This window comes from Chanos chanos, chromosome 1, assembly GCF_902362185.1.
Source record: "Chanos chanos chromosome 1, fChaCha1.1, whole genome shotgun sequence".
Lineage (NCBI taxonomy): Eukaryota > Metazoa > Chordata > Actinopteri > Gonorynchiformes > Chanidae > Chanos > Chanos chanos.
The window spans coordinates 117,288-144,874 of record NC_044495.1 but is presented as its reverse complement, the minus strand read 5'-3'; the positions used below and the strand labels follow the sequence as shown (position 1 = coordinate 144,874).

The following is a 27,587-nucleotide window of genomic DNA, read 5'->3' as shown; positions in this document are numbered from 1 at the left end:
CGGACAGACTCTGTCTCTGCTGGGACTCTGGTCCGAACTCTTTCAGCCAGCTCATTATCGTAGTCCTCTGAGAGGAAAGTAGAAAGAAAATGGATTTCAAACTCAGCCCAGGGGGTAATGTTTTGACGATTGACACCCCACCCGTCTCTAACAGTGCCATTCTGCATTCTACACTATAGAGCTAAGTATAGATTACTCCAGATTATAGATTACTGGTTATTACTCCATCAAAATAAACAAAAATATTTTTAAATTGTGTGTCTGTTGTCAGGTTTGGATTGAAAATCCCCTCTAATGCTATGGCAAATCACATCAGAGACAAATCATAAAGCTCTCTGCACACAAAACTAAATGGATAATACAAATATTTCTCTGATGGTTAATCCATTAAATTTCATAGAAAGATACTAACGTTGTGTGTTAATGAATAGAGTACAAAAGCGTACTTAATTGCTATTATTTCTAGATTTGTCCACAGGAGCTGGGTATATTTAACTCAGAAACTTTCTGTGCACGCTGGCTGTTTTTGCGGACTTTAGAATTTAGTCTCTCGATTTGCTTTTGGCTATTGGGTTTCCAAGCGATGAGTCTCAAATAATCTTTTACATGTATTCAGCAGACTTCCGATCTGTGCATTTCTAGTGCAACTAATGTAGTTTGTTAGTTTACGTTTGCACGTTAATTTTTTGGTGCCCTACGCACAGCGCGTGATGCACATGTACGTAGCGGCAGCCCTGGTCTGGGTGCAAGCATGACTACAAGAGACTGACTGAAGCATTTGTTATATTAGTGAAGGGAAATCAGTGTTAAATCAATCCATTAATTTCGTACATGCTGCAACCTCAGACTGTACTTGCTGCAAAGTTGAGAAAAACGGCTGCATGACTGCCTTTGTGTTCTGCAGTAGTACAGTCTGGAGGTGTTTCAAGCACCAGTTGAAGGTGGCGGTAAGTTGACTTTGCAGGTGATGTGAGAATCCATAGTGGTCCTTCACTCCTTTTGTTGTTAATCCAGAATGTCTGGTATGTGTTGTGGAACATGTTTATCCAGAATGTCTGATATGTGTTGTGGAACATGTTCCAAAGCATCCTTCACGTTTGTTTTGAGCTCCTGCTGGGTAACTTGCAAGCTTTGTACAGCTGCATGTAAGAATTCCCAGTTTTTTGTCGCACCTTTAGAAAAAGTATCCTTCCGGCGAACACTAGGTAGGGCCAGTTCCGAATCCCCACAAAGCTCCATATCAATGAGAGAAATCCAAAGCAGGAACTTCAGTTGTTGGCAATATGAGCTGGCTATTGCCTTTTGCAACAAGATTTTCAGCTAACTGTGTTGAAGCGAAATCAAACTGAAACTGATGCAAATCACTATTAAGGCCCACAAGGTCCTCATTTTGTTTTCAGGGCTGGGGCCCCGCGTTGGGACCCAAATATAGTGGAAAAATGGCCGACAGTACAGAAACGACTTTTTAGTCGGGTGCCAGACGCCCTCCAGGAGCGTCACACACACTCACACTGTCGCTGTGTCTGTTGTCCCTGTTCTTGGTCACTGTGTCTGTTGTCCCTGTTCTTGGTCGCTGTCCGTTGTCCCTGTTCTTGGTCGCTGTGTCTGTTGTCCCTGTTCTTGGTCGCTGTGTCTGTTGTCCCTGTTCTTGGTCGCTGTGTCTGTTGTTGCTGTCCGTTGTCCCTGTTCTTGGTCGCTGTGTCTGTTGTCGCTGTGTCTGTTGTCCCTGTTCTTGGTCGCTGTGTCTGTTGTCGCTGTGTCTGTTGTCCCTGTTCTTGGTCGCTGTGTCTGTTGTCGCTGTGTCTGTTGTCCCTGTTCTTGGTCGCTGTGTCTGTTGTTGCTGTCCGTTGTCCAAGTGTACCAGGGAGGTATTCCAGAAAGCGGGTTTAGTGAAAACTCTGAGTTAGTTAACTCAGAACAAGTAGTAAACCTCCTAATAGAAGAGCCCTATGGCTTTGTTTTGCTGGGAGAATGAAGCCATAGGACTCCGCTATTAGGAGGTTTACTACTTGTTCTGAGTTAACTAACTCAGAGTTTTCACTAAACCCGCTTTCTGAAATACCCCCCAGAGCACTGGATATTTATTTTTGCTAAAAATGATGAAATTGTTTCTGCTAGTTTTAGACATCTATCAACAGAGGCCAGAGCAGACTTTGTTTAGTTGTATAGAATTATCTTGTTTTTCACTGTTTTGCTTCACTTTTGGTTTCCAAAGTTGAATGGATTTTCCTTTTTTTCCACAATGAACTGATGCTTCCTCCAATAAACGGCAAAATTCTGCACTGCCACTCCTGTCTCTGTGCCTTTCTCTTGGCCCGCCCTTTACATATACACACACGCACTCTCTCATACACACACACACACACACACACACACATATTATGGGTTTATCAAATCTTTTTGAAGGAGAAATAGCAGGAACAAGTCAAGGGGAAGCAACCACAAATAAAAGAAACATGGACAGATAGAGAAACAGGCAGACATACAGACAGAGAAACAGACAGACATACAGACATACAGACAGAGAAACAGACATACAGATAGAGAAATAGACAGAAAGAAACATGGACAGATAGAGAAATAGACAGAGAAACAGACAGAGAGAAACATGGACAGATAGAGAAACAGACAGACAGACAGACAGAGAAACAGACAGAGAAAAAGATGGACAGACAAACAGAGAGAGACACATATGGTGGTATGCTGTGATTATTCGGGTCCTTTGTGCCATTTGGAGATTAATATTAAGATAAGTTAAATTGATGAATGAATGATCTGTATTTTTCTCCTTGGCCCTGCATATCTCATTAATCAGAGGGTGATATAGTAAATCATTTGAAGTCCCTGATAATTAAGAGAGGCATGTATGCAAGGCAAACACAGGGATCTCTATGTCTATTCAGCTCATCATCAGACGCAGCTTTTGAAAATCCACTATATTGTACAGAAGTAAAGCACCACCGCAAGAGAGTGGACAGACGGGTGCAGTGATGCAATGTCATGTGATGTAATGCATACTTCAATGTAATGTAGGCCAATGTAACACAGTGTAACGTAGCGTAAACAGCTGTCAGGGCTGTCACAGCATAGCCGACCAATAGTCAGGGAACAGCTTGAGAGTAATGCAGTACCAGTGACAGCCACTAGAGGACAATGTGATAATAATTCACTCATCTGTGACAGATGGAAGCACATCACTGCCTGATATATACTGTCCAATGAATGGTTCAGTGGTTCATTACTGATAAGTAACTTAGTTTATCTACGGTTGGGAGGGAACTGTACTGTGTGAGAGTCAGGCTCTGATGTCATTACACTATTCCCCAAGGCTTTCCTCACAACATTCACCTATATTTGAACTGAAATCTGCTTAAGAATGCTCGTGAAAACATTTTGGAAAAGTAGAATATGTTTTGGTTTTGTCATCAGCCTTCCTGACTGATAGTGGCCAATAGACTCAATCAGTCAGGATAATCAGTTAGTGCCATCAAATATAAAATACAATCAGTTAGCTCCATCAAATAAAAACAGTTAGCTTCATCAAATAAAACCAGTTAGCTCCATCAGATATAATCAGTTAGCGCCATCAAATAAAAGTCACTGATCTCCATCAAATAAAATCACTGAGCTCCATCAAATATAATCAGTTAGCTTCATCAAATATAATTAGTTGGTTTTTCAAATACAATCAGTTAGCTTCATCAAACAAAAGACTCCTTCTCTTTCTCTGTCCTTTGTCTCATTTTCATTATTTATTTACTAAATATGTATAAATATATTTAATCTATTTATTCACTGGACCCATCACATAATCATACATTTTTCTATTTTGAGTATTACTGCTTAAATGTCTATAGTTACAACAAAAGTGATTAACTAATCAAACTAATCTATCTAGAAACGTTTTTTTTTTTTTCAACTGTTATTGAAAACGGAAAACAACTGTTGATAGTCTAGTGTTGATGATTGTATTAGAATACTATTATATATATATATATATATATATATATACATATATATATATGTGTGTGTGTGTGTGTGTGTGTGTGTGTGTGTGTGTGTGTGTGTATGTGTATAAGCATTTTGTCTTTGTGTGTGTATATTGTGTGTATACATTTTGTCTTTGCGTGTGTATATTGTGTGTATATATTTTGTCTTTGTGTGTGTATATTGTGTGTGTGCATTTTGCCTTTGTGTGTGTATATTGTGTGTATACATTTTGTCTTTGTGTGTGTATATTGTGTGTATACATTTTGTCTTAGTGTGTGTATATTGTGTGTATACATTTTGTCTTTGTGCGTGTATATTGTGTGTATATATTTTCTCTTTGTGTGTGTATATTGTGTGTGTATATATTTTGTCTTTGTGTGTGTATATTGTGTGTATATATTTTGTTTTTGTGTGTGTATATTGTGTGTGTATACATTTTGCCTTTGTGTGTGTATATTGTGTGTATATATTTTGTCTTTGTGTGTGTATATTGTGTGTGTATACATTTTGCCTTTGTGTGTGTATATTGTGTGTATACATTTTGTCTTTGTGTGTGTATATTGTGTGTATATATTTTGGCTTTGTGTGTGTATATTGTGTGTGTGCATTTTGCCTTTGTGTGTGTATATTGTGTGTATATATTTTGGCTTTTGTGTGTGTATATTGCGTGTGTATATTGTGTGTATAGAAGCTGTGATATGTCGCCAGCTGTAGAGCATCTGTACAAAAACACTCACTGTACTAACGATGACTTTGAGGGGAGTGGCAGCTGCTGTAGGCTCCATGATAGGTGGAGATCTATCGGGGGCGGAGCCAGATATGCTTCGTCTCCTACCCACTCGGTCGGGTGGAGAGTCTAGAGAGAGAGAGAGAGAGAGAGGGGGGGGGGGGGAAGAGAGAAAAAAAGATGATGTTAAATATGTATATACACATTCAGTGAAGGACAATAAGAGTAACAACAGAAAAGGCTCATTAACACCACCTTTCACACTGCACACACACTCACCACATACACGATCACTGCACACACACTCACCACACACACAATCACTGCACACACACTCACCACACACACGATCACTGCACACACACTCTCCACACACACGATCACTGCACACACACTCACCACACACACAATCACTGCACACACACTCACCACACACACGATCACTGCACACACACTCACCACACACACAATCACTGCACACACACTCACCACACACACGATCACTGCACACACACTCTCCACACACACGATCACTGCACACACACTCTCCACACACACGATCACTGCACACACACTCACCACACACACACTCACCACACACACGATCACTGCACACACACTCACCACACACACGATCACTGCACACACACTCTCCACACACACGATCACTGCACACACACTCTCCACACACACGATCACTGCACACACACTCACCACACACACACTCACCACACACACAATCACTGCACACACACTCACCACACACACAATCACTGCACACACACTCTCCACACACACGATCACTGCACACACACTCTCCACACACACGATCACTGCACACACACTCTCCACACACACGATCACTGCACACACACTCTCCACACACACGATCACTGCACACACACTCTCCACACACACGATCACTGCACACACACTCTCCACACACACGATCACTGCACACACACTCTCCACACACACGATCACTGCACACACACTCTCCACACACACGATCACTGCACACACACTCTCCACACACACGATCACTGCACACACACTCTCCACACACACGATCACTGCACACACACTCTCCACACACACGATCACTGCACACACACTCACCACACACACGATCACTGCACACACACTCACCACACACACGATCACTGCACACACACTCACCACACACACGATCACTGCACACACACTCTCCACACACACGATCACTGCACACACACTCACCACATACACGATCACTGCACACACACTCACCACATACACGATCACTGCACACACACTCACCACATACACAATCACTGCACACACACAAAAACACACACCATGCACATATATCCACAATCCGCTCTCTGAGACATACACTTAATGGCAATATGAAAAACAGATTCTGGCATGTTATCCCTGTGTGTGTGTGTGTGTGTGTGTGTGTGTGTGTGTGTGCATGTGTGTGTGTGTGCGCATGTGTGTCTGTGTTCTCATGTGCTCATGAACATGAAACCTGCCAATTGAAAATTATAATGAGTAATGAGACCATAGCTCTAATCATAACACAGTGATTACACATTCCAGTCCAGGCAGACATACAAGCCACAGCCACAAACATAAATCTCTTACCACCCTCTTCAAAAACACTGGCCATATGCAGAAACCACACTGTCTTTCTGTGTGTCTCTCTCTCCCTCACACACACACACACACACACACACACACTTCAGCATCAATTTGGTATACGTTTGAGAAATTCACACTGAAATAATGCAGTCAGCAAGTATTCATGAATTAGCAGCCCTGTGTTCAATGTCAGTATGTTCATGTGTCTGTGTGTCAGTATCTGTGTTAGTGTCAGCTTGTGTCAGTATTTCAGTCTTTCAGTGTGTCAGTGCCAGTGTTTCAGTGTGTCAGTGTGTGTGTCAGTGTAAGTGTCAATGTGTCATTGTGTCAGTGTCTGTCTCAATGTCAGTGTGTCATTGTGTCAGTGTCTGTCTCTGTGTCATTGTGTCAGTGTCTGTCTCAGTGTCAGTGTGTCATTGTGTCAGTGTCTGTTTAAGTGTCAGTGTGTCATTGTGTCAGTGTCTGTCTCAGTGTCAGTGTGTCATTGTGTCAGTGCCTGTTTAAGTGTCAGTGTGTCATTGTGTCAGTGTCTGTTTAAGTGTCAGTGTGTCATTGTGTAAGTGTCTGTCTCAGTGTCAGTGTGTCATTGTGTAAGTGTCTGTCTCAGTGTTAGTGTGTCATTGTGTCAGTGTCTGTTTAAGTGTCAGTGTGTCATTGTGTAAGTGTCTGTCTCAGTGTTAGTGTGTCATTGTGTCAGTGTCTGTCTCAGTGTCAGTGTGTCATTGTGTCAGTGTCTGTTTAAGTGTCAGTGTGTCATTGTGTCAGTGTCTGTCTCAGTGTCAGTGTGTCATTGTGTCAGTGTGTCAGTGCCTGTTTAAGTGTCAGTGTGTCATTGTGTCAGTGTCTGTTTAAGTGTCAGTGTGTCATTGTGTCAGTGGTGTCAGTGTCTGTCTCAGTGTTAGTGTGTCAGTGTCTGTTTAAGTGTCAGTGTGCCATTGTGTCAGTGTCTGTTTAAGTGTCAGTGTGTCAGCGTCTGTTTAAGTGTCAGTGTGTCATTGTGTCAGTGTCTGTTTAAGTGTCAGTGTGTCAGTGCGTCAGTGTCTGTCTCAGTGTCAGTGTGTCAGCGTCTGTTTAAGTGTCAGTGTGTCATTGTGTCAGTGTCTGTTTAAGTGTCAGTGTGTCATTGTGTCAGTGTCTGTCTCAGTGTCAGTGTGTCAGCGTCTGTTTAAGTGTCAGTGTGTCATTGTGTCAGTGTCTGTTTAAGTGTCAGTGTGTCAGTGCGTCAGTGTCTGTCTCAGTGTCAGTGTGTCATTGTGTCAGTGTCTGTTTAAGTGTCAGTGTGTCAGTGCGTCAGTGTCTGTCTCAGTGTCAGTATGTAAGTGTGTCAGTGTCAGAGTTTCAGTGTCAGTGTCAACCTTCAATATACCTTGTACTACAAAGTAGATCAGTTCAGATTATAAGTCAATGTTACATGTGTTACCTATAGAACACACACACACTCACTCACTCAGACATATAAACATATCTGTGCTGTGGTGTTATAAATCTCACTCAGACATATACACATATCTGTGCTGTGGTGTTATAAATCTCACTCAGACATATACACATATCTGTGCTGTGGTGTTATAAATCTCACTCAGACATATACACATATCTGTGTTGTGATGTTATAAATGTATAAATGTGTGGGTGAAGCAAATCAGAGCTTAGAATCTCTATAAAGGATTACATCGTCACACATGCACACAGACAGAGTTAAGTGTGTGTATCTAAGCTTATCTATCTGAACCAAATATACAGTGCCTGATTGCACTATTTAATCATTCTTTCGATTTCTCTGTGTGTGTCAGGTTCGGAACGGAGAATCGGACCCAAAAGCAGTTTCAGTTCGATGTTTTAATAAAGAAAAGATCTCTCAACACAAAAAGTCTCCAGACTCTCCAGGGAAAAAACAGGAACACAAAAACAGCACACAAAATGGCTGTAGAACAAAACTCAGGCAGACTAACTAAAAGGCAGGCAAAATGACAATTTCAAAACAGGCTGGATTCTAACAGGCAACTGGCAGGAAACCAAAAACAGGCTTTCAGTCTAGACAGACTCAGTCAAGATACTGGGACAATCTGACAAACCAGAGACAAGCAGAGGAAGGTATAAATAGACAGAGTAATCCAAACAAAAATGAGAAACAGGTGAACTCAGAAGGCGGGAAACGGACAAAGACAGGAAGTAGAAACACAAGTGAGGGGCGGGGTCGGAGTGACAGGGAAAACCAAAACAAACAAAAGCACATGGTAAAACAAAAACACAGAGTGACCAGCAGGAGGCCACAGAGTGACAGTCCAAGTGCAGGTGCTGACAGTGTGTTCTTTCTTTAGTTTAGAAAATATGTCTCTGTTTTACCTTTTACATTACTGACAACATCTGATTGACAGGTGATAGTCAGTGATTAAATTCCATTTCGTATTTACCATCTCTCATCAATATGAAAATACACACACACTCACACACTCACACACTCACACACACTCACACACACATACACACAGACAGCGCAGGGTCAGACAACACACTTCCTGCACTGCTGCTGGGCAGCTTTCGCTCCAGGGAGGGAAGCTGGTCCTCCCAGTGTTCTCATTCAGGAAATCACACAGTAGAACAGGAGATTCCAGGACGCAGCTACATGCTCTAGCAGAGACAGCTACAACAGTGAGTCAGAGGATAACACATCAGTTAGTGGCAGGCTAACAGTAGACCAGTCATTCCTATTCATCTGGCATTACTGCAGTCATGACTTTCACTCTGGAGTCCTATTTATTATTAACATTGTGCTAAACAAGCCACTCACTTGGGCCACGTTAAAGATCACACTTAGAACAGATGTCTGATCCTGGGTAGTGTTGTGTGTGTCTCTGTAATTAGTAGAAAACTTCCTCATTCTATTGCCCGTGTGACCAACAGTTTTCTAATTCTGCTGTAGCAGAGCAAAGCAGTCATACATGAGTTATAATCCTGCACACACACACACACACACAGACGCGCATATGCACACACACACACAGACGTGCACGCACACACGCAGACGCGCACACATGCATATGCGCGCACACACACACACAAACACAGACGCACACACGCGCACGTGCACACACAGATGCACACACAAGAGGTTAACCCTGACCCTTTGATAAAGCCTGTCTGCTCAACATGGACTAGTTTAGACACAAGAGGTTCTATTCTCGAGACCAAAACTTTAGGAAACATCTTAACATCACTACAGATCAATGAGATAGGTCAAAAGCTTAAACAGTCTAAAGGATCCTTATTTTTTCAGTAGTAAAGAAATAGCTTTCCTCTGATCCTTGTGAAATGAACCAGTTTTAATAGCAAAATCAAAAGAATTGAGAATGAGTGGACCAATGAGTGAGACAATGTCCCAAATTGCCAAGTATAGCTCTGGTGGGATCCTGTTCAAACTTGGGGACTTTTATTTTGTAGGGATTCACCATGTAATGCAGAGCGCACATGCTCTTTGTCCTCTGAGAACTGCTCAGATTGTCGCCTCTCCAGTGTGTCGATCTGAGATTCCAGCTCTAAGAGCTTTTTTTTACTCATGGATTTCAGTTTAGGGGGAAATGCAATCCAAATACCTTTTAAAAAGCATTTATTAGTCTACCAGGGAACCTGGGGCTTACTCAGAAAAATAAATCCCTGTAATTGTGATTTCAGTTGATCAAAAAAGTCAGGGTTGCACAGTGGGCAGTCATTAAAGCACCAGTTTCAAAATTTAGAGCATATGATGTATGGTTTAAAACTGTATAGGATAGGGGAGTGATCAGAGATCAGTTTTGGCAGTATGTCTGTTTTGAATATCAGATCCAGTAAGATTGCACAAATAAAAATCGACTGGAGAGAGTATCTTATGCCTGAGGGAGTAAAAAGTGTCAACTTTGGCTTCATTGATCCGGCCCCGCCAAGCATCAACTAAGTTCAAGTTAGAGATAAATCTGTTAAGGGCTGTGTTAAAGTAACAGAATTTGGTACTGACAAAGCTACTGATTATTGTGTAAACTGAATAAGACATAACATATAAGCTGTCTTACCTAAAATAGCACAGCTCTCACCACTGGGCAGGAAATGTCTTTACATGTCTATTGCACAATAGGAGTCCCCAGTTTCCCTGTAATGAGGAGTAAAGCGAAGCCAGTGTACGTGTAACCCAAATCGAAGCCTAACTGTCAAGTGGTGTTTGGGGAGGACAAAGCGTCCATGGTGGAACAGCCCTCGCTTGCTTGTGGCTGATTGTTGATCACTCAAGTTGTGCGCTCCAGGTCCATTACTTCATCGGTGCAGGATGGATAGTGTGCAGAACCTTTTTGACCTCCATTGATGTTTGAAGCAACATCTGCCAGCCGCTGTGGATTACTTTTAGCATGACTGGAAACCGTAGGAAGGGCTGCAGTCTGAGAGCGAAACAAGTTGTCTCTTGGCGTCTGAGAAGGCCCTTTTCTTTCTTGTGGTCTTGGCACTGCAGTTAGGGTAGAGGTTGATTTTGTCCTGTCTGTACATGAATGGATCTGCTGCTCTCAGTGCCCTAAGAATAATCTGTCCGTCTTTGTAATGCAGCCATTTGAGGTTTATTAGATGTACCTCTGGCGTAGAGGCGGCGAGCCTTCTCGATGATAACGGGCTGCCCTGCCAGTGAAGGTAGTGTTACGTCCTTGCGTGTATTCTGTCTGTGCTTTGCTTTGTTCTGTTCCATTGTGTTTCCGTGTTACATTTCAGGACGTCCTGGGTGCCGATGCTTTCTCTATCTGCAACTTGAATCATGTCACATCTGGACTGCACTTGATTTAAGTTTTCCCCTGCTGTTCCACTTGGCACACCATGGGGGAGACTACCTGGCTTGTTGCTTTAAGTCGAAGGCTCATTCAACATTAAAGTTAATTTATTTGAGGGGTGTATGTTTGATTTTCTTCTTGATGGAGGAGCATTCCTCCTCCCTTGAATGAGCACTTTTAATCTGCAGTGATATATATATTGAAAAAATGTGAAACATGTTTGTTTCATCCAGGGGTGTGCACACCTTCATGCTATTGTTGCCCGGGCAACAGCCTGTTTGCCCTCTTTTGGCCAAGGTGCTCCTCTGAAGGGTTTTGATAGTTGGGATTAGCCATCAGTAGCACTAGTAAGTCATTGCTAGAGTTAGACCAACTTAAATCACCATATATTTTAGTTAAAGCTATCAGCGCACAGGACCAGTGTTACATAAGCCTGAGTTTCATCATAATTAGATGATATATCATAAAATTAGATAATATATCATAGACGATATATTAGTAAGATAGTTCCTGATTGGCTGGGAGGGAGTCCATGGCTTACATGCTTTACATAGCCTACTTAGTACATAAAAAGTAACACCGACCCAACACACATTCAACACACACCCAACACACATTCAACACACATCAAACACACATCCAAAAAACATCCAACACACACCCAACACACATCACACACACATTCAACACACACCCAACACACAACACACACACATCAAGTACACACCTAACACACAATACACACCTAACACACATCACACACATATTCAACACACATCCTGTACCCATTTTGCACACTGCATCTTTGCAGCACCTTCCATTACAAACTGTTATACATTCTGCACACTTTAATGCTAAATGTTCATACTGATGATACACCTGCAAACTGTCACTTCATATTGTTACACTACAATGATAGTTCTCTGTATACAGCTTTATTTATTTCTCTGTTTCTTGCTATTTGTTTCTCTGTTACTTGCCTGTATATAGGTTTAGTTTCTATATTTCTTCTTATTTAATTTTATTTTAGCTTTACGTTTGCACTAACAGCTTTACGTTTGGAGTTGGAGTTGTTGCTTTTCATTTCACTGTTCCTGTACTTGTACAGTTATGCATGTGACAAATAAATTCTTGAATCTTGAATCTAGTTCAGTGTAAACAGTTATCTGTCCTTGGTACCCTCAGTAGCCATTGGATTTGCGACCCATTGACGCAGTCACGGGCTCCTTCGAACGTGAATATGTTAGCTAGCTAGTCAGAAGAAAATGCATTGAGCAACAGAGACGGCAATGGCTGCACATTGCCATTGACTGGCTTTGCAGGCTAAATACATAACCAGCTAGCTATCGCTCGCTAACTAGTTTGACGTCTATGGATCATATGCAATTGGTCATTTTTTTTTTGTGCGAGCCAGCTAGTTAGCTGGGTAATAGTTACGTTTGGAACAAAAGTTGTGTTAACAGTTAATGTAAGCTTCAAGAGAGCTAAATATCACTTATCTGCAAAAAATGTAAACATGAGTGTTCAGTCGGTTTTGTGGAACATTTGATCTGTGCACAGGACTTCTATACCTCAGAGGCACATTTTGTTTTGGACAAGGAACCTTCATTGAGGTGCAGAATTGCCAGTTAATTTGCCAGTTAATGCAACACTCCCTCTTTCAAATGTTTGTTTTTTCTTTTGGACGCCATTTTGGTCAGCCATTTTGTTTGTTGGACTGTTTCGTGTGCAGCTGCTGCGTGATTACACTGGAAAATTAGGTGAAAATAAAGCAAAATATTGGCACACAAACGAGAAGGATTCTATCCATTGAACTTCCTCTTATTACATTAAAAATATGCCTCCGGTATCTCAGTGTGATCGCTGTTTATCACTGAGTAAGAAGATTTTAGAATTTGAGAGCCGGATTACCAACCTTCACTCCATCAGGGAGGATGAAAGATTTTTAGACTCGCTCCATGTAGCACCCCAAAACACCGAAACCTCACGCTTGGAAACATCCGCCCACTGGCTTCCCACTACGGCTGAAACCAGCGAACAATGTCGTTTGATGCCGGCGAAAACCCGTGGACCGGACTTGGAGCCAAACCAAAAACCATGGCATGCTCAACACTGATCGCCACAACGTCATGGTCCAACGTCTAGTTTCGCAGGCGATGGGGAAGACGCTTCAGCTGCCACCACAAGTGGAACTGAGGCTAGAAAATGGGTTTTCGGCACTCAGTGAGCAAGATAACTCTGCCGCGGTGACCGGACCAGATGGCAAGCCCAGACCGACAACCACCAACATGGCTGTTCCTTCTCTGGGTACCTCTCGACCCGAGAGTCGGGATAGGAACAGGCCTTCTCCTCGACGCCACTCACCACCTCGTCCAGTGGCGAAGTTCGCGCCACCGAGGCAGATCGGCCGAGAGAATCACCGCCGCACCTCCACCGCCCGAGAGAAGCCTCGCCGCACCTCCACCACAGGCCCTCCCTCCACTCTCGTTATCGGCTCCTCTATGGTGCGGCACCTCAACCTCCCAACGGCCGAGACCCTCTGCTATCCGGGAGCACTTGTCTCACACATCAACTCATCCATCCCATCCATAGTTAAGGATCACCCGACCGCATCTACAGTCATCACCCATATTGGATCTAATGACATCAAACTCCAGCAGACTGAAAAACTGGAGGCAGATTTCAAAACTCTTATAACCACACTACTTGACTCCGGGAAACAATGCATCGTCTCTGGTCCTGTTCCCTCAGTCTGTTTTGGAGACATGAACTTCGGCCGCATTCGCCAGCTACACGTCTGGCTAAAGGGCTACTGTAGTGCACTAAATATACCATTTGCGGATAATTTCGCAAGCTTCTGTAAAAGACGTGAATCGTTTGCACGGGATGGACGGCATTTAAATCGTGCCGGAACAAGATTATTAGCCAATAATATCGAACTTGCGCTTCAATCACACAAGGCTCTGAACAATTGACACATGGTGAGTCCGATGCCAATCAGCTGTGAACTCATATCATGTGTAACACAAAATTTCAATGCTACCAATTCTAATGCAGCATTTAGTACCTTGCTCTTGGCTCAGGTGAACACTGTTTCTACTGTCTCAAAGCACATATTCCCTATTAACTCTGCCATACCAATACCTCTCTGCACAGATGCCTTGCCTTTATCTCTCATTCCATCTATTACTACTGTGCATAGAAAACACAGGCCTAGGCTTAATGCTGGTTCCAATAAAACCCTTGGTCCATAGGAAATTGGACTTGAATATCAACATGGCACTTTTGAATCTAAGATCACTCACAAATAAGAGTTTTTTAATCAATGATTTTATCTCTGAGAGGAATCTGCATTTTATGTTTCTTGTGGAAACCTGGCTAAAGAATGATGGCGCTGCAACTCTTGTTGAAACTTGTCCTCCTGACTATAAGTTCTTTCAGTCAGTAAGGCAGGACAAAAGAGGGGGTGGTTTAGCTGTTATTTTCTCAAATCAGTTCAGTTGCACTGAAATTGATTTAAGTAAATTTTCATCTTTTGAATATCTGGCCGTTGTTCTCAAACCTGAATCAGATATGATTATTTTAACATTATACAGACCACCTAAGCATTCCTCAGTATTTCTTCCCGAATTCTTTGAGCTTATGTCCATCGCTCTTACTAGTTATGACCAACTAATCCTCATTGGAGATATGAATATTCACATTAATAACAGTTCTGACTCGAAGGCTGTGGAATTTATGAGTCTCTTAGATAGCCTAGGACTAACACAACATGTTACCGAAGCTACACATCGACAGGGTAATATTCTTTACTTGGTAATATCACATGGAATAAGCATCAGTAATGTTTTAGTGTCTGACATTGCTCTCTCTGATCATTACTGTGTACTCTTTGACGCTCTGTTAAATATGTCTCATAACAAAAAAGAATTCATAATTCTAAAATGGTGCTAAGATGCCTCCGCAGAACGAACTTTCTCTGAATTTGCAAGCTCTTTTGATATATGTAATGCACACTGTTCGTTAAATGAAATGGTTGATGCATTAAATAGCAACTTAAGAAACGCATTGGACAGCATTGCACCAGTTAAAATGAAAAAGTGATCACGTAACAAAATATCGTCATGGATAAATAACACTGTCCGACTGTAGAACAGCAGAACGGCATGGAGAAAAACGACATTAGAGATCCATCATAGCATTCTGAAGGACTGCATTTACACATATAACAATGTCATCCATACCGAGAGAAGAACCCACTTTTCAAAGATCATTGCAGAGAATCACAGCAACTCTAAGGTACTGTTCAAAACTATCAATAAATTGTTAAATCCTGCTCCAGCTTCAAACATTCTTAGCTTAGCCTCTTCATCAAAATGTGAAGAATTTGCACAATTCTTTAACAACAAAATAAAAACTATAAGAGCTGGTATTGTCAGGGACTCCAGTAACCCTAATGATCTACCCTGTAATAAACCAGCAAGTATGAGGAACTTTAGTAGCATCACTGAAGCAGAACTCTGTAAGATTGTAAGACAGAGTAAACCGTTAACTTGCTGTCTTGACCCTGTCCCCACTAAATTCTTAAAAAATGTCTTTAATAGTGTCTCCATAGCTGTTCTAAAAATAATTATCACATCTCTTGAGACTGGTTTATTCCCCAATGCATTTAAAACTGGTTGTGAAACCGTTATTGAAGAAACCAAACCTAGACTACAGTGTACTAAATAATTACAGGCCTATTTCCAACTTACCCCTCATGAGCAAAATACTTGAAAAAGTAGTTTTTAATCAGCTAAACCACTTTTTAAATAACAACAATATTTTAGAGAAGTTCCAGTCAGGCTTTAGATTCAATCACAGTACAGAGATTGCTATAACAAAAATAGTCAGTGATCTTAGAATCGGTGTTGCTGCAAACAAGGTCTCAGTGCTTATTCTCTTAGATTTGAGTGCTGCATTTGACACGACTGACCGCAGTGTTTTAATCAATCGTCTAGAAAACTGGGTTGGTCTCTCTGAATGTGCTCTTAACTGGTTCCGAACATACATTACAGGGAGACAATTTTATGTTAGTCTTGGAGATTGTGTATCAAAGAAACATAACATATCTTTTGGTGTTGCACAAGGAAGCTGTCTTGGTCCCCTTCTTTTTTTGTTATATATGTTACCACTAGGTAAGATCATCAGAGAACACAATGTTAACTTCCATAGCTATGCTGATGATACACAACTATATATTTCCGTTGAGCCAAATGACATAAATGCATTATACTCCTTGACCACCTGCCTGTCAGCAATCACTCAATGGATGAGTAATAATTTTTTAAAGTTAAACGAAGACAAGACTGAAATACTATTAGTTGGCCCCAAACCCAGAAGAGACGCACTTTCTACCAGACTAAGACACTTAGGCCATCAAAACAAACTGGAAGTCACAAGCCTGGGTGTAATTTTAGACTCAGATTTAAGTTTTAAACCCCACATAAGCAAGGTAACCAAAGCAGCCTTCTTCCACCTGAGAAATATTGCCAGAGTACGCCCATTTCTAACTCAACAGGATGCTGAGAAGCTCATTCATGCTTTTATTTCAAGTAGACTGGACTACTGTAATGCTCTTTTTATTGGTCTTCCAAAGAAGTCAATTGTTTACAGCTAATTCAGAACTCTGCTGCTAGACTTTTAACAAAAACAAAGAAGAGAGAGCATATTACTCCTGTTTTAGTCGCACTGCACTGGCTCCCTGTATCTTTTAGAATTGATTTTAAAGTCCCTCTGCTTGTATACAAAGCTCTTAATGGTTTAGCACCCTCTTACATTACCGATTCTCTGTCGTTTTATGTTCCTTCACGAGCCCTTAGGTCCTCTATGGCAGGTCTTTTAAACGTTCCAAAAGTCCCCAAAAATAAAATTGGGGAAGCTGCTTTTATCCACCATGCACCTAAACTGTGGAACACCCGACCAAGAAGTATTAGAGATGCAGGCTCAGTGGACAGTTTTAAACAGCAACTAAAAACATACCTTTTTAGTCTAGTGTACTATTAGCAATTTTCTCTTTTGTTTTTTGATTTTTTTGTTTTAATGGTTTTTATTCATTTTATCCATTCCTCATTTTTTTAGTTCTTTTTTTATTTCATTTAATCTATTCTTTTAATTATTTTGCTCTAAACTGTTTTATTTATTAATTTTGACAATCTCTCCTGTTTTATGTCCCTTGAATTATGTGGTTTATCCTTGCTTTTTTATTGTGTGGTCTATTTACTATCATTCTAGTTATTTTATTACGTTTTATTATTATCATTATTATTGTTATTTTCTTTCTGCTGATATGTAAGAGCACTTTGAGCTACATTCTTTGTATGAAAAGTGCTATACAAATAAAGTATTATTATTATTATTATTATTGTTATTATTATTACTCATAATTGCTCATAATCCTGGAATAAGGTTGTGGCCCTCCCCCAGAACTGTTTTTGTAATTTAGACTTAATTTACACATTTTGCCACAATCTGAGAAGTATCTTACCATCACTGCTGTATGTGTGTGTGTGTATGTGTGTGTGTGTGACTGTGTGTGTGTGTGTGTGTGTGTGTGGAGGAGGGAGGAGGACTGGGACCGCCCCTCTGAATGTCTGTGCGCGTCACTGGTTTCGTCCTTTAAAAGAGATTAATTAACTTTGTGTTGTCACTGATAGGTCATGTGATGCCCTGTTCCTCTCACTACTGGGATTTATCAGGAGGTCCTTCTACCATGCTTACACAGACACACACACACACACACACGCGCTTGTACACATGCACATACACACACATGCACATGCACAGTACACATGCACACGCACACTACCAAACGGTTTGTACTGAGCCTTTTGTAGTGTCCCCTTTACTGCAGAGCTTAGCTGGTGGTAGGTTCCAGTGATATGATTTGGTGTAAATTGTGCATGTGTGTGTTCACCATCGTTACTCATAGCTCTGTCAGCTGACACGTCACATTTCCCAGACAAAGTCCTGTCCCATTTCCGGTCTCACTAACACTGAATCGGAAATATCTGGAATTCACTACAGAACACTCACACAGCATGTTCAAGCTGTACTTGTGTATAGCATAGAATAACTCTGTGTGTCGTGTCGTGTCGTGTTGTGCTGTGTGTGACGTGGTGTGTTTTCTTTTGTTGTGTTTTGTTGTGTTATCCCTCATGTCACCTCATCCCAGCCAATCACAACAAATCTCAGACAATGCATCTCCCTCTCTCTCTCTCTCTCTCTCTCTCTCTCTCTCTCTCTCTCTCTCTGTGTCTGATGGAAATGTGTCCGTTCTGCAGCTGGCAGAGGGGTGATGTCATGTTTTCTGATCCGTGAGAAAACAGGGATGAGGGGCGGGGACTCAGGCAAAGAGAGTTAAAGAGTCTGTTTAAGCAGAGAGGGTCAGACACACACACACACACACACGCAACACGCACACACAGACACACACACACAACACGCACACACACACACACACACGCAACACGCACACACAGACACACACACACAACACGCACACACAGACACACACACACAACACGCACACACACAATACACACACACACACACGCAACACGCACACACAGACACACACACACAACACGCACACACACAATACACACACACACACACACACAACACGCACACACACACACGCACACGCAACACGCACACACAGACACACACAACACGCGCACACACAATACACACACACACACACACACAACACGCACACACACACACACACACACGCAACACGCACACACAGACACACACACACAACACGCACACACACAATACACACACACACACACAAGCAGAGAGGCTCGGAGTAAGGACAGAGCAGTATAGTAGATGAAGACACACGCACAAACAACACGCACACACATACACACACCACGCACACACAGACACACACACACACACAGCACACACACAGCACACACACAGCACACACACAACACAACACAACATACACACACACACACAACACGCACACACATACACACACACACACACACACAGCACACACAAACACACACACACACACACACAGCACACACACAGCACACACATACACACACCACACACAACATACACACACACACACACACAACACGCACACACACGCAACAGGCACACACAGACACACACACACGCACACACAACACAACACAACATACACACACACACACACAACACACACACGCATACACACACACACACAACACGCACACACAGACACACACACACACACATGCACACACACACACAACACACACACACACACACAAGCGCGCACACAAGCACACACGCGACACACATGTGTGTTTTCATGATTGCAACTTTACAACACAGTTCATTCAGGTGAGGTCAAAGGAAGCTGGTGCAACACTTGTCATTTCATTTGAATATGCAAATCCAAAGCCAACCCTTTGATTGACACAAACTGATAAAACTATGACCTTTGCCTGCCAAAGAGTGTGACTACCTATCAGAGTATTCAAATAGGACACTGCACTGCCCAACAGAGACTCTATTACACTTCACTTAAAGTCAAACTAGTGCAAAGGATTACACACACACACACACACACACACTTAGCTGGCAATGATAAGTTTATCCTCATGCTCCAGTGGAACACTGTTCTTTTTCCTTCCCTGGGCATTCCAAATGGACACCTCAGTGTCAGTGATCCAAAATAAACAAACAAACAGTCGTCCCACAGACACTGGTCTCACAAACACAGGCACAGAGCACAAACACTCATCTCACAAACACTCATCTCACAGACACTGGTCTCGTCAACACTACTGTCACAACCACTCCTCTCACAGACACAGGCACAGTGCACAAACACTTGTCTCACAAACACAGGGACAGAGCACAAACACTACTCTGGCAAACACTCGTCTCACAAACACTCATCTCAAAACCACTCATCTCACAAACACTCATCTCACAAACACTCATCTCAAAACCACTCATCTCACAAACACTCATCTCAAAACCACTCATCTCACAAACACTACTCTCACAAACACTACTCTCACAAACACTCATCTCACAAACACTACTCTCACAAACACTACTCTCACAAACACTCATCTCAAAACCACTCATCTCACAAACACTACTCTCACAAACACTCATCTCACAAACACTACTCTCACAAACACTACTCTCACAAACACTACTCTCACAAACACTCATCTCACAAACACTACTCTCAAAACCACTCATCTCACAAACACTACTCTCACAAACACTCATCTCACAAACACTCATCTCACAAACACTACTCTCACAAACACTCATCTCACAAACACTACTCTCACAAACACTACTCTTACAAACACTACTCTCACAAACACTACTCTCACAAACACTACTCTCACAAACACTACTCTCACAAACACTCATCTCACAAACACTACTCTTACAAACACTACTCTCACAAACACTACTCTCACAAACACTACTCTCACAAACACTCGTCTTACAAACACTACTCTCACAAACACTACTCTTACAAACACTACTCTCACAAACACAGGCACAGAGCACAAACACTTGTCCCACAAACACTAGTTTTCTCCACTCTGATTAAAATGACTGAGAAAGACAATAATGAACACAAATCAGCGATGTCTCTATCTGTAGCTCTCTCTCTGTCCTCACACACACACACACTCACTCACTCATTTGCTTACTCACACTCTTGCTGGGATCAGATAAAAGAACAAACATCCCTAATACTGAGTGAAATAATTGCTAAATAATTGATCCTTTATCAGCTGCAGTGTGTGTTATATGTGATAGCATGTGAGAGTGTGTGTTATATGTGATAGCATGTGATAGCATGTGACTGTGTGTGTTATATGTGATAGCATGTGATAGCATGTGATAGCGTGTGTTATATGTGATAGCATGTGACAGTGCGTGTTATATGAGATAGCATGTGACAGTGCGTGTTATATGTGATAGCATGTGATAGCGTGTGTTATATGTGATAGCATGTGACAGTGCGTGTTATATGTGATAGCATGTGATAGCGTGTGTTATATGTGATAGCATGTGACAGTGTGTGTTATATGTGATAGCATGTGATAGCGTGTGTTATATGTGATAGCATGTGACAGTGCGTGTTATATGTGATAGCATGTGATAGCGTGTGTTATATGTGATGGCATGTGACAGTGTATGTTATATGAGATAGCATGTGATATATGTGATAGCATGTGACAGTGCGTGTTATATGTGATAGCATGTGACAGTGTGTGTTATATGTGATAGCATGTGATAGCGTGTGTTATATGTGATAGCATGTGACAGTGTGTGTTATATGTGATAGCATGTGACAGTGCGTGTTATATGTGATAGCATGTGATAGCGTGTGTTATATGTGATAGCATATGTTTGGTGTGTGAAATTACAGTTTGGTTAGTGAGACTGTGTTACCATCCTAACACTAAACAGGTCTCCACAATAAAACACAAATCCATCACAAAATAACACACAATCCGCTAAACCAAAGAGCACAACAATTCTTCCCATATAAAGTAACTCAGGCAGTTCATTAAAGTTGAGTCATATCACTGGAGCAAAGAATGACCAAATACTAGATTAAAAGTAATACAGCAACACAAAAAGAAAGTCTAGTAAGACGGAGAGAGATGGACAGAGAAAGTCAAACTTATGGAGAAATCAGCAGTCACTCTGAGTTTCACTGACAGAGTGGCAGCAGATGCTCAGAGCTCAGGGTCATGTTAGAGAAATGGTTACCCTTGTTGTGTGTGGGTCGTGTTCTGCTGCGTGACCGGCTGCGTTGTCTCTGTAGACGAGTGCGACCCAGCAGTCTGTAATAGTAGCCTGGTCTGCCTGATGTTCTCCTGCTTACACCTGACATAGTCTACCGTATCTGAACACACACACACACACACACACACGTCTGTACAGCAGTAAACTCCTAAAACCAACGCTTCTGTACACTCCTCTAATTCTCATAGTTTGAAATCCAGAATTTTGTTATTGTCTCCAAATCTGAATCCACAGGAAAATTTGCTCTAACTGCTGTGTCCAAGAAAGCAGTGGAGAGCACAGCTGTGTGTGAGCTTCCAGACGCTTCCTGTGAGGAAACGCTCTCCGTGGGAGAGGAGGCTGAGAGGGAGGGAGGGGGGGAGGGAGGGAGAAGAAGAGGAAGGGGAAAAGTTGGAGCTAAGAGGAAAACCTGGTATGGATGGACAGAGCTTCACTTATTTACTGTGATTGAGTTTATGTAAAGGAGAAGGCTTTAAGGCAAGTCAAATGTGTGTGTGTGTGTGTGTGTGTGTGTGTGTGTGTGTGTAAGAGAACAAACAGGTAGAGGAGAGAGAGGAGGAGAGACACACAGACATGAGCATAAAAGTGTTTCTGAAACACTTCCATGAAAAAAAAATTATTCCTTTCCTTTTTGTCTAGCTTCACACACACACACACACACACACACACACACACACACGTGAAGGACTGACACAGTTCACAGAAACACACATCCTGTCTCTGAATGGTTCTACTCAGTCAATCTTCTGTATCTCTCATTTCTCCACTACAACACTCAAACTCAATTTCCATTTCGTCTGGTGGGCGTAGATGAACACAGAATCCAATCTCTTCTTTACGCTGTGTGGACACCGTGCTGCAGTGAAACAGTAGTGTGTGTGTGTGTGTGTGTGTGTGTGTGTTATTTTACAGTGTTTTCTGAGCTAGAGTGACAACAGGAAGTAGTTTGTTTAGGTTCACATGCAGTGCCATAGCCCCAGTGTAGGTCACATCCTGTTCCTGGGACCAAGAATCTTTTACAAGACATCTCAGCTGGAGTGAGTGTGTGTGTGTGTGTGTGTGCGCGTGTGTGAAAATAAGTGTGTATTCACATGAACCTGTCATCAGCTCTTTTGATTACAGAACTCTTTTCAGTGATCTTGAGTAAAGGAATAAATGAAAAAGCAAGGTTCAGTATTGATGAAAATGTGTAGTTTCATACTGTAGTTCATTATACTCAGTAGGCAATTTGTTATTTTTTAACAGGGGGGATGGCCCAGTGGTCACTAACATCACTCTATACAGGGGGGATGGCCCAGTGGTCACTAACATCACTCTATACAGGGGGGATGGCCCAGTGGTCACTAACATCACTCTATACAGGGGGATGGCAGGTTAAGAAGGGGGATGCATTTTGGTCATTTTGCTAACAAGGGGAATGGCATCCCCCCTCATCCCCCTACAGATCATCTACTGATTATACTATAGCTTATTGTACTGTAGTTTAAAACTGTCTGATTCATGCAACACACACACGCACACAAACACACACACGCACACAAACACACACACGCACACACACACACACACACACGCACACACACACACACATGCACACACACACGCACACAAACACACACACGCACGCACGCACACACACACACACACGCACACAAACACACACACACACACACGCACACAAACACACACACGCACACACACACACGCACACAAACACACACACGCACACAAACACATACACACACACACACACACGCACACAAACACACACACACACACACACACACACACATACACACACACACACGCACACAAACACACACACGCACACAAACACACACACACACACACACACACACACACGCACACAAACACACGGCTGCCCAGTACATAAGAGCACGACCAAAACATGAAGAGGATCAGAGAGAAGAGAAAAGACAAAGACAGATGCAATACTGACTTAGATTGTCAGAAAAGACTAAAGAGAAAGAGAGAGAAATGAAACCCCACAAACATTCAAAACTAACCAGAAATCAGACAACACCTGAGTATCCCATGTCAGCAGGACTTAGCGGCAATGTCTTTATGCTTCTCTTTTCTTTTCTGGAAAAAAACATTGAAGAGTGAAAATTCTTAGTTCCTTTACGTTCCATCCTGATGGTCTGCCCACTGTGTTATTCCATCCTGATGGTCTGCCCACTGTGTTATTCCATCCTGACGGTCTGCCCACTGTCTTAATTCCATCCTGATGGTCTGCCCACTGTGTTATTCCATCCTGACGGTCTGCCCACTGTCTTAATTCCATCCTGACGGTCTGCCCACTGTGTTATTCCATCCTGACGGTCTGCCCACTGTGTTAATTCCATCCTGACGGTCTGCCCACTGTGTTAATTCCATCCTGACGGTCTGCCCACTGTGTTAATTCCATCCTGACGGTCTGCCCACTGTCGTAATTCCATCCTGACGGTCTGCCCACTGTGTTAGTTCCATCCTGACGGTCTGCCCACTGTGTTCGTTCCATCCTGACGGTCTGCCCACTGTTTTAATTCCATCCTGACGGTCTGTCCACTGTGTTAGTTCCATCCTGACGGTCTGCCCACTGTGTTAGTTCCATCCTGACGGTCTGCCCACTGTGTTAATTCCATCCTGACGGTCTGCCCACTGTCTTAATTCCATCATGACGGTCTGCCCACTGTCTTAATTCCATCATGACGGTCTGTCCACTGTGTTAGTTCCATCCTGACGGTCTGCCCACTGTGTTATTCCATCATGACGGTCTGCCCACTGTCGTAATTCCATCCTGACGGTCTGCCCACTGTGTTAATTCCATCCTGACGGTCTGCCCACTGTCGTAATTCCATCCTGACGGTCTGCCCACTGTGTTAGTTCCATCCTGACGGTCTGCCCACTGTGTTCGTTCCATCCTGACGGTCTGCCCACTGTTTTAATTCCATCCTGACGGTCTGTCCACTGTGTTAGTTCCATCCTGACGGTCTGCCCACTGTCTTAATTCCATCCTGACGGTCTGCCCACTGTGTTAGTTCCATCCTGACGGTCTGCCCACTGTCTTAATTCCATCCTGACGGTCTGCCCACTGTGTTAGTTCCATCCTGACGGTCTGCCCACTGTCGTAATTCCATCCTGACGGTCTGCCCACTGTGTTAGTTCCATCCTGACGGTCTGCCCACTGTGTTCGTTCCATCCTGACGGTCTGCCCACTGTTTTAATTCCATCCTGACGGTCTGTCCACTGTGTTATTCCATCATGACGGTCTGCCCACTGTCGTAATTCCATCCTGACGGTCTGCCCACTGTGTTAGTTCCATCCTGACGGTCTGCCCACTGTGTTAATTCCATCCTGACGGTCTGCCCACTGTCTTAATTCCATCATGACGGTCTGTCCACTGTGTTAGTTCCATCCTGACGGTCTGCCCACTGTCGTAATTCCATCCTGACGGTCTGCCCACTGTGTTATTCCATCATGACGGTCTGCCCACTGTCGTAATTCCATCCTGACGGTCTGCCCACTGTCCTAATTCCATCATGACGGTCTGCCCACTGCCCACCCATTATTTTGGTCCTAATTACCATTTTCCCAAAGTGAATGCACATATAAATAAATAGATAAGAATAAAGCACTGAGTTAAAAAGAAAGAAGAGACAAAATGGGCTGAAAAGGTGCAGGCTGAACAGGCAACCCTTTCACCAGAACAAGATTTCCAGATGTTTCATACACAATGATGAGCATGCCTCAGTTTTACATCTGTTTAACACCTTACTTTTAAACATTTTTTTAAATTTGCAAAGTGAACTACACATTCTTAATTCCTTGTCACAACTATTCCACAGGTTTACCCCTTTGACAGATATACATGTTTTTTTTTATATTTGTCTGTACCCTTTTTTTTTAAACATACCTGTTCCCCAAAGTTCATATTGGCTCTCCCTCATTTCAAACAACCTCTGAATACAGTTAGGAAGTAAATTATTTTGTGCTTTGTACATTATCTGTGTAGTTGTAAAATCAACTAGATCACAAAATTTTAAAGCATGTAAGTTAATAAATAGTGTGTTGGTTCGTTCATAATAATTTGATTGATTTAAAATTCTTATAGCTTTTATTCTGCAGCATGGACACTGGATTAGTGTTGGTTTTGTATGTGTTTCCCCATACCTCCACACAGTAGTTAATGTATGGACCTATAAGAGAACAATATATAATATATAGTGAGTTCTGATTCAAGATATCTTTAGTTATATACAGTATTGCAGTGGTTTTAGACACTTTTGATTTTACATTATTTATGTGTGGTCTCCAACATAATGTATGATCAATTATCACACCCAGAAATTTATTTTCATACACTCTTTCTATTTCAGCATCATTGATCATAATTTTATCTTGATTTTTGATTTGCCAATTACCAAATATTATAAACTTTGTTTTACTTAAATTCAGTGATAACTTGTTAATATCAAACCAGTGACTGTTACAGTGTATGGTACTGTTACTATATAAGTGACTGTTCACATAAATGGTGAGTCCTCTGATCACATTTAAGTAACAGATCATACACTTAACCTCATTGGTTTCTGTGTTACACCTGTTACATCTGTTAAAGACTTGAATTTTGCTACTGATGATGATCACTCTTTTGGTTCTCACACTAGAAACATAAATAGCGTAGTATTTTTTTTTCAACTTAAGAAACATGGTACTAGTTCAGAAAACAGCTCTGCTATCAAATTGCAGAAAACCTAATCCATGTGTTTGTTAGTTCCAGATTAGACTATTGCAATGCTCTGTTTGCTCCTCACAGTCCTGAAACAGGCTCCAGCTGCTTTAATATGCATCCTTATACTAGCTCCCTGTTAAATACTGTTTTGGGTACAAATCACCACGGATCACCTTTAAAGCTTTAAATGTCCATGGTGGAAAGCACCAGTGACGGCTGGTGGTGATACTGGGTGGGTGGGCTAACAAGTGGATTATACCCATCAGTAGTTTACACTGCAGCAACAGCAGCATCACATCCCAGATACCAAGTCACAGCAAGGACAATATATACCTTATTATAGCAAGTGCTCTACAACAACACCATAGAGAGGTACCCACAAGAATGGCCTGATGCCAACAAACTCTGTATCTGTTCTCTCTCTCTCTCTCTCTCTCTCTCTCTCTCACACACACACACACACACATAGGCTACATAGCATTTGACTATTTTCCTCTGTACACATTAGCACATGTCACTGAACTGAGTTGAACTGAATTGAACTTAAACTGAATTTAATTGAATATGATGGTAGAACAGAACCATATTAAAAAAGTGAATTTCCATAAACGCTTATTCTTTTGGTTGTGTAGTGAATGCACAGACTGGTCTTCAAAGGTTTCCTCTGTCTTTGCTGTTTGACAGAGTATAGAGTCAACAGAGTTACAGAATGTAGAGTCAGTAGAGTGTCACTGAATGTAGAGATAATAGTTTTACAGAATGTAGAGTCAGTAGAGTGTCACTGAATGTAGAGACAATAGAGTTTTACAGAATGTAGAGTCAACAGAGTTTTACAGAATGTGCAGTCAATAGAGTTTTACAGAGTTTAGAGATAATAGTT

At 42.1% G+C, this 27,587-nt stretch overlaps 1 protein-coding gene across 1 annotated transcript in view; it reads right to left on the bottom strand.

Annotated features, from left to right (window-relative positions):
- dab2ipb (DAB2 interacting protein b) overlaps window positions 1-27,587 on the bottom strand; it is a 132,409-nt gene that overhangs the window by 68,322 nt on the left and 36,500 nt on the right. Inside the window, exon 2 of the mRNA XM_030773216.1 lies at window positions 4,728-4,846. Coding sequence (XP_030629076.1) covers window positions 4,728-4,846 — 119 coding nt within the window. The remainder of the gene's footprint in view (window positions 1-4,727; window positions 4,847-27,587) is intronic.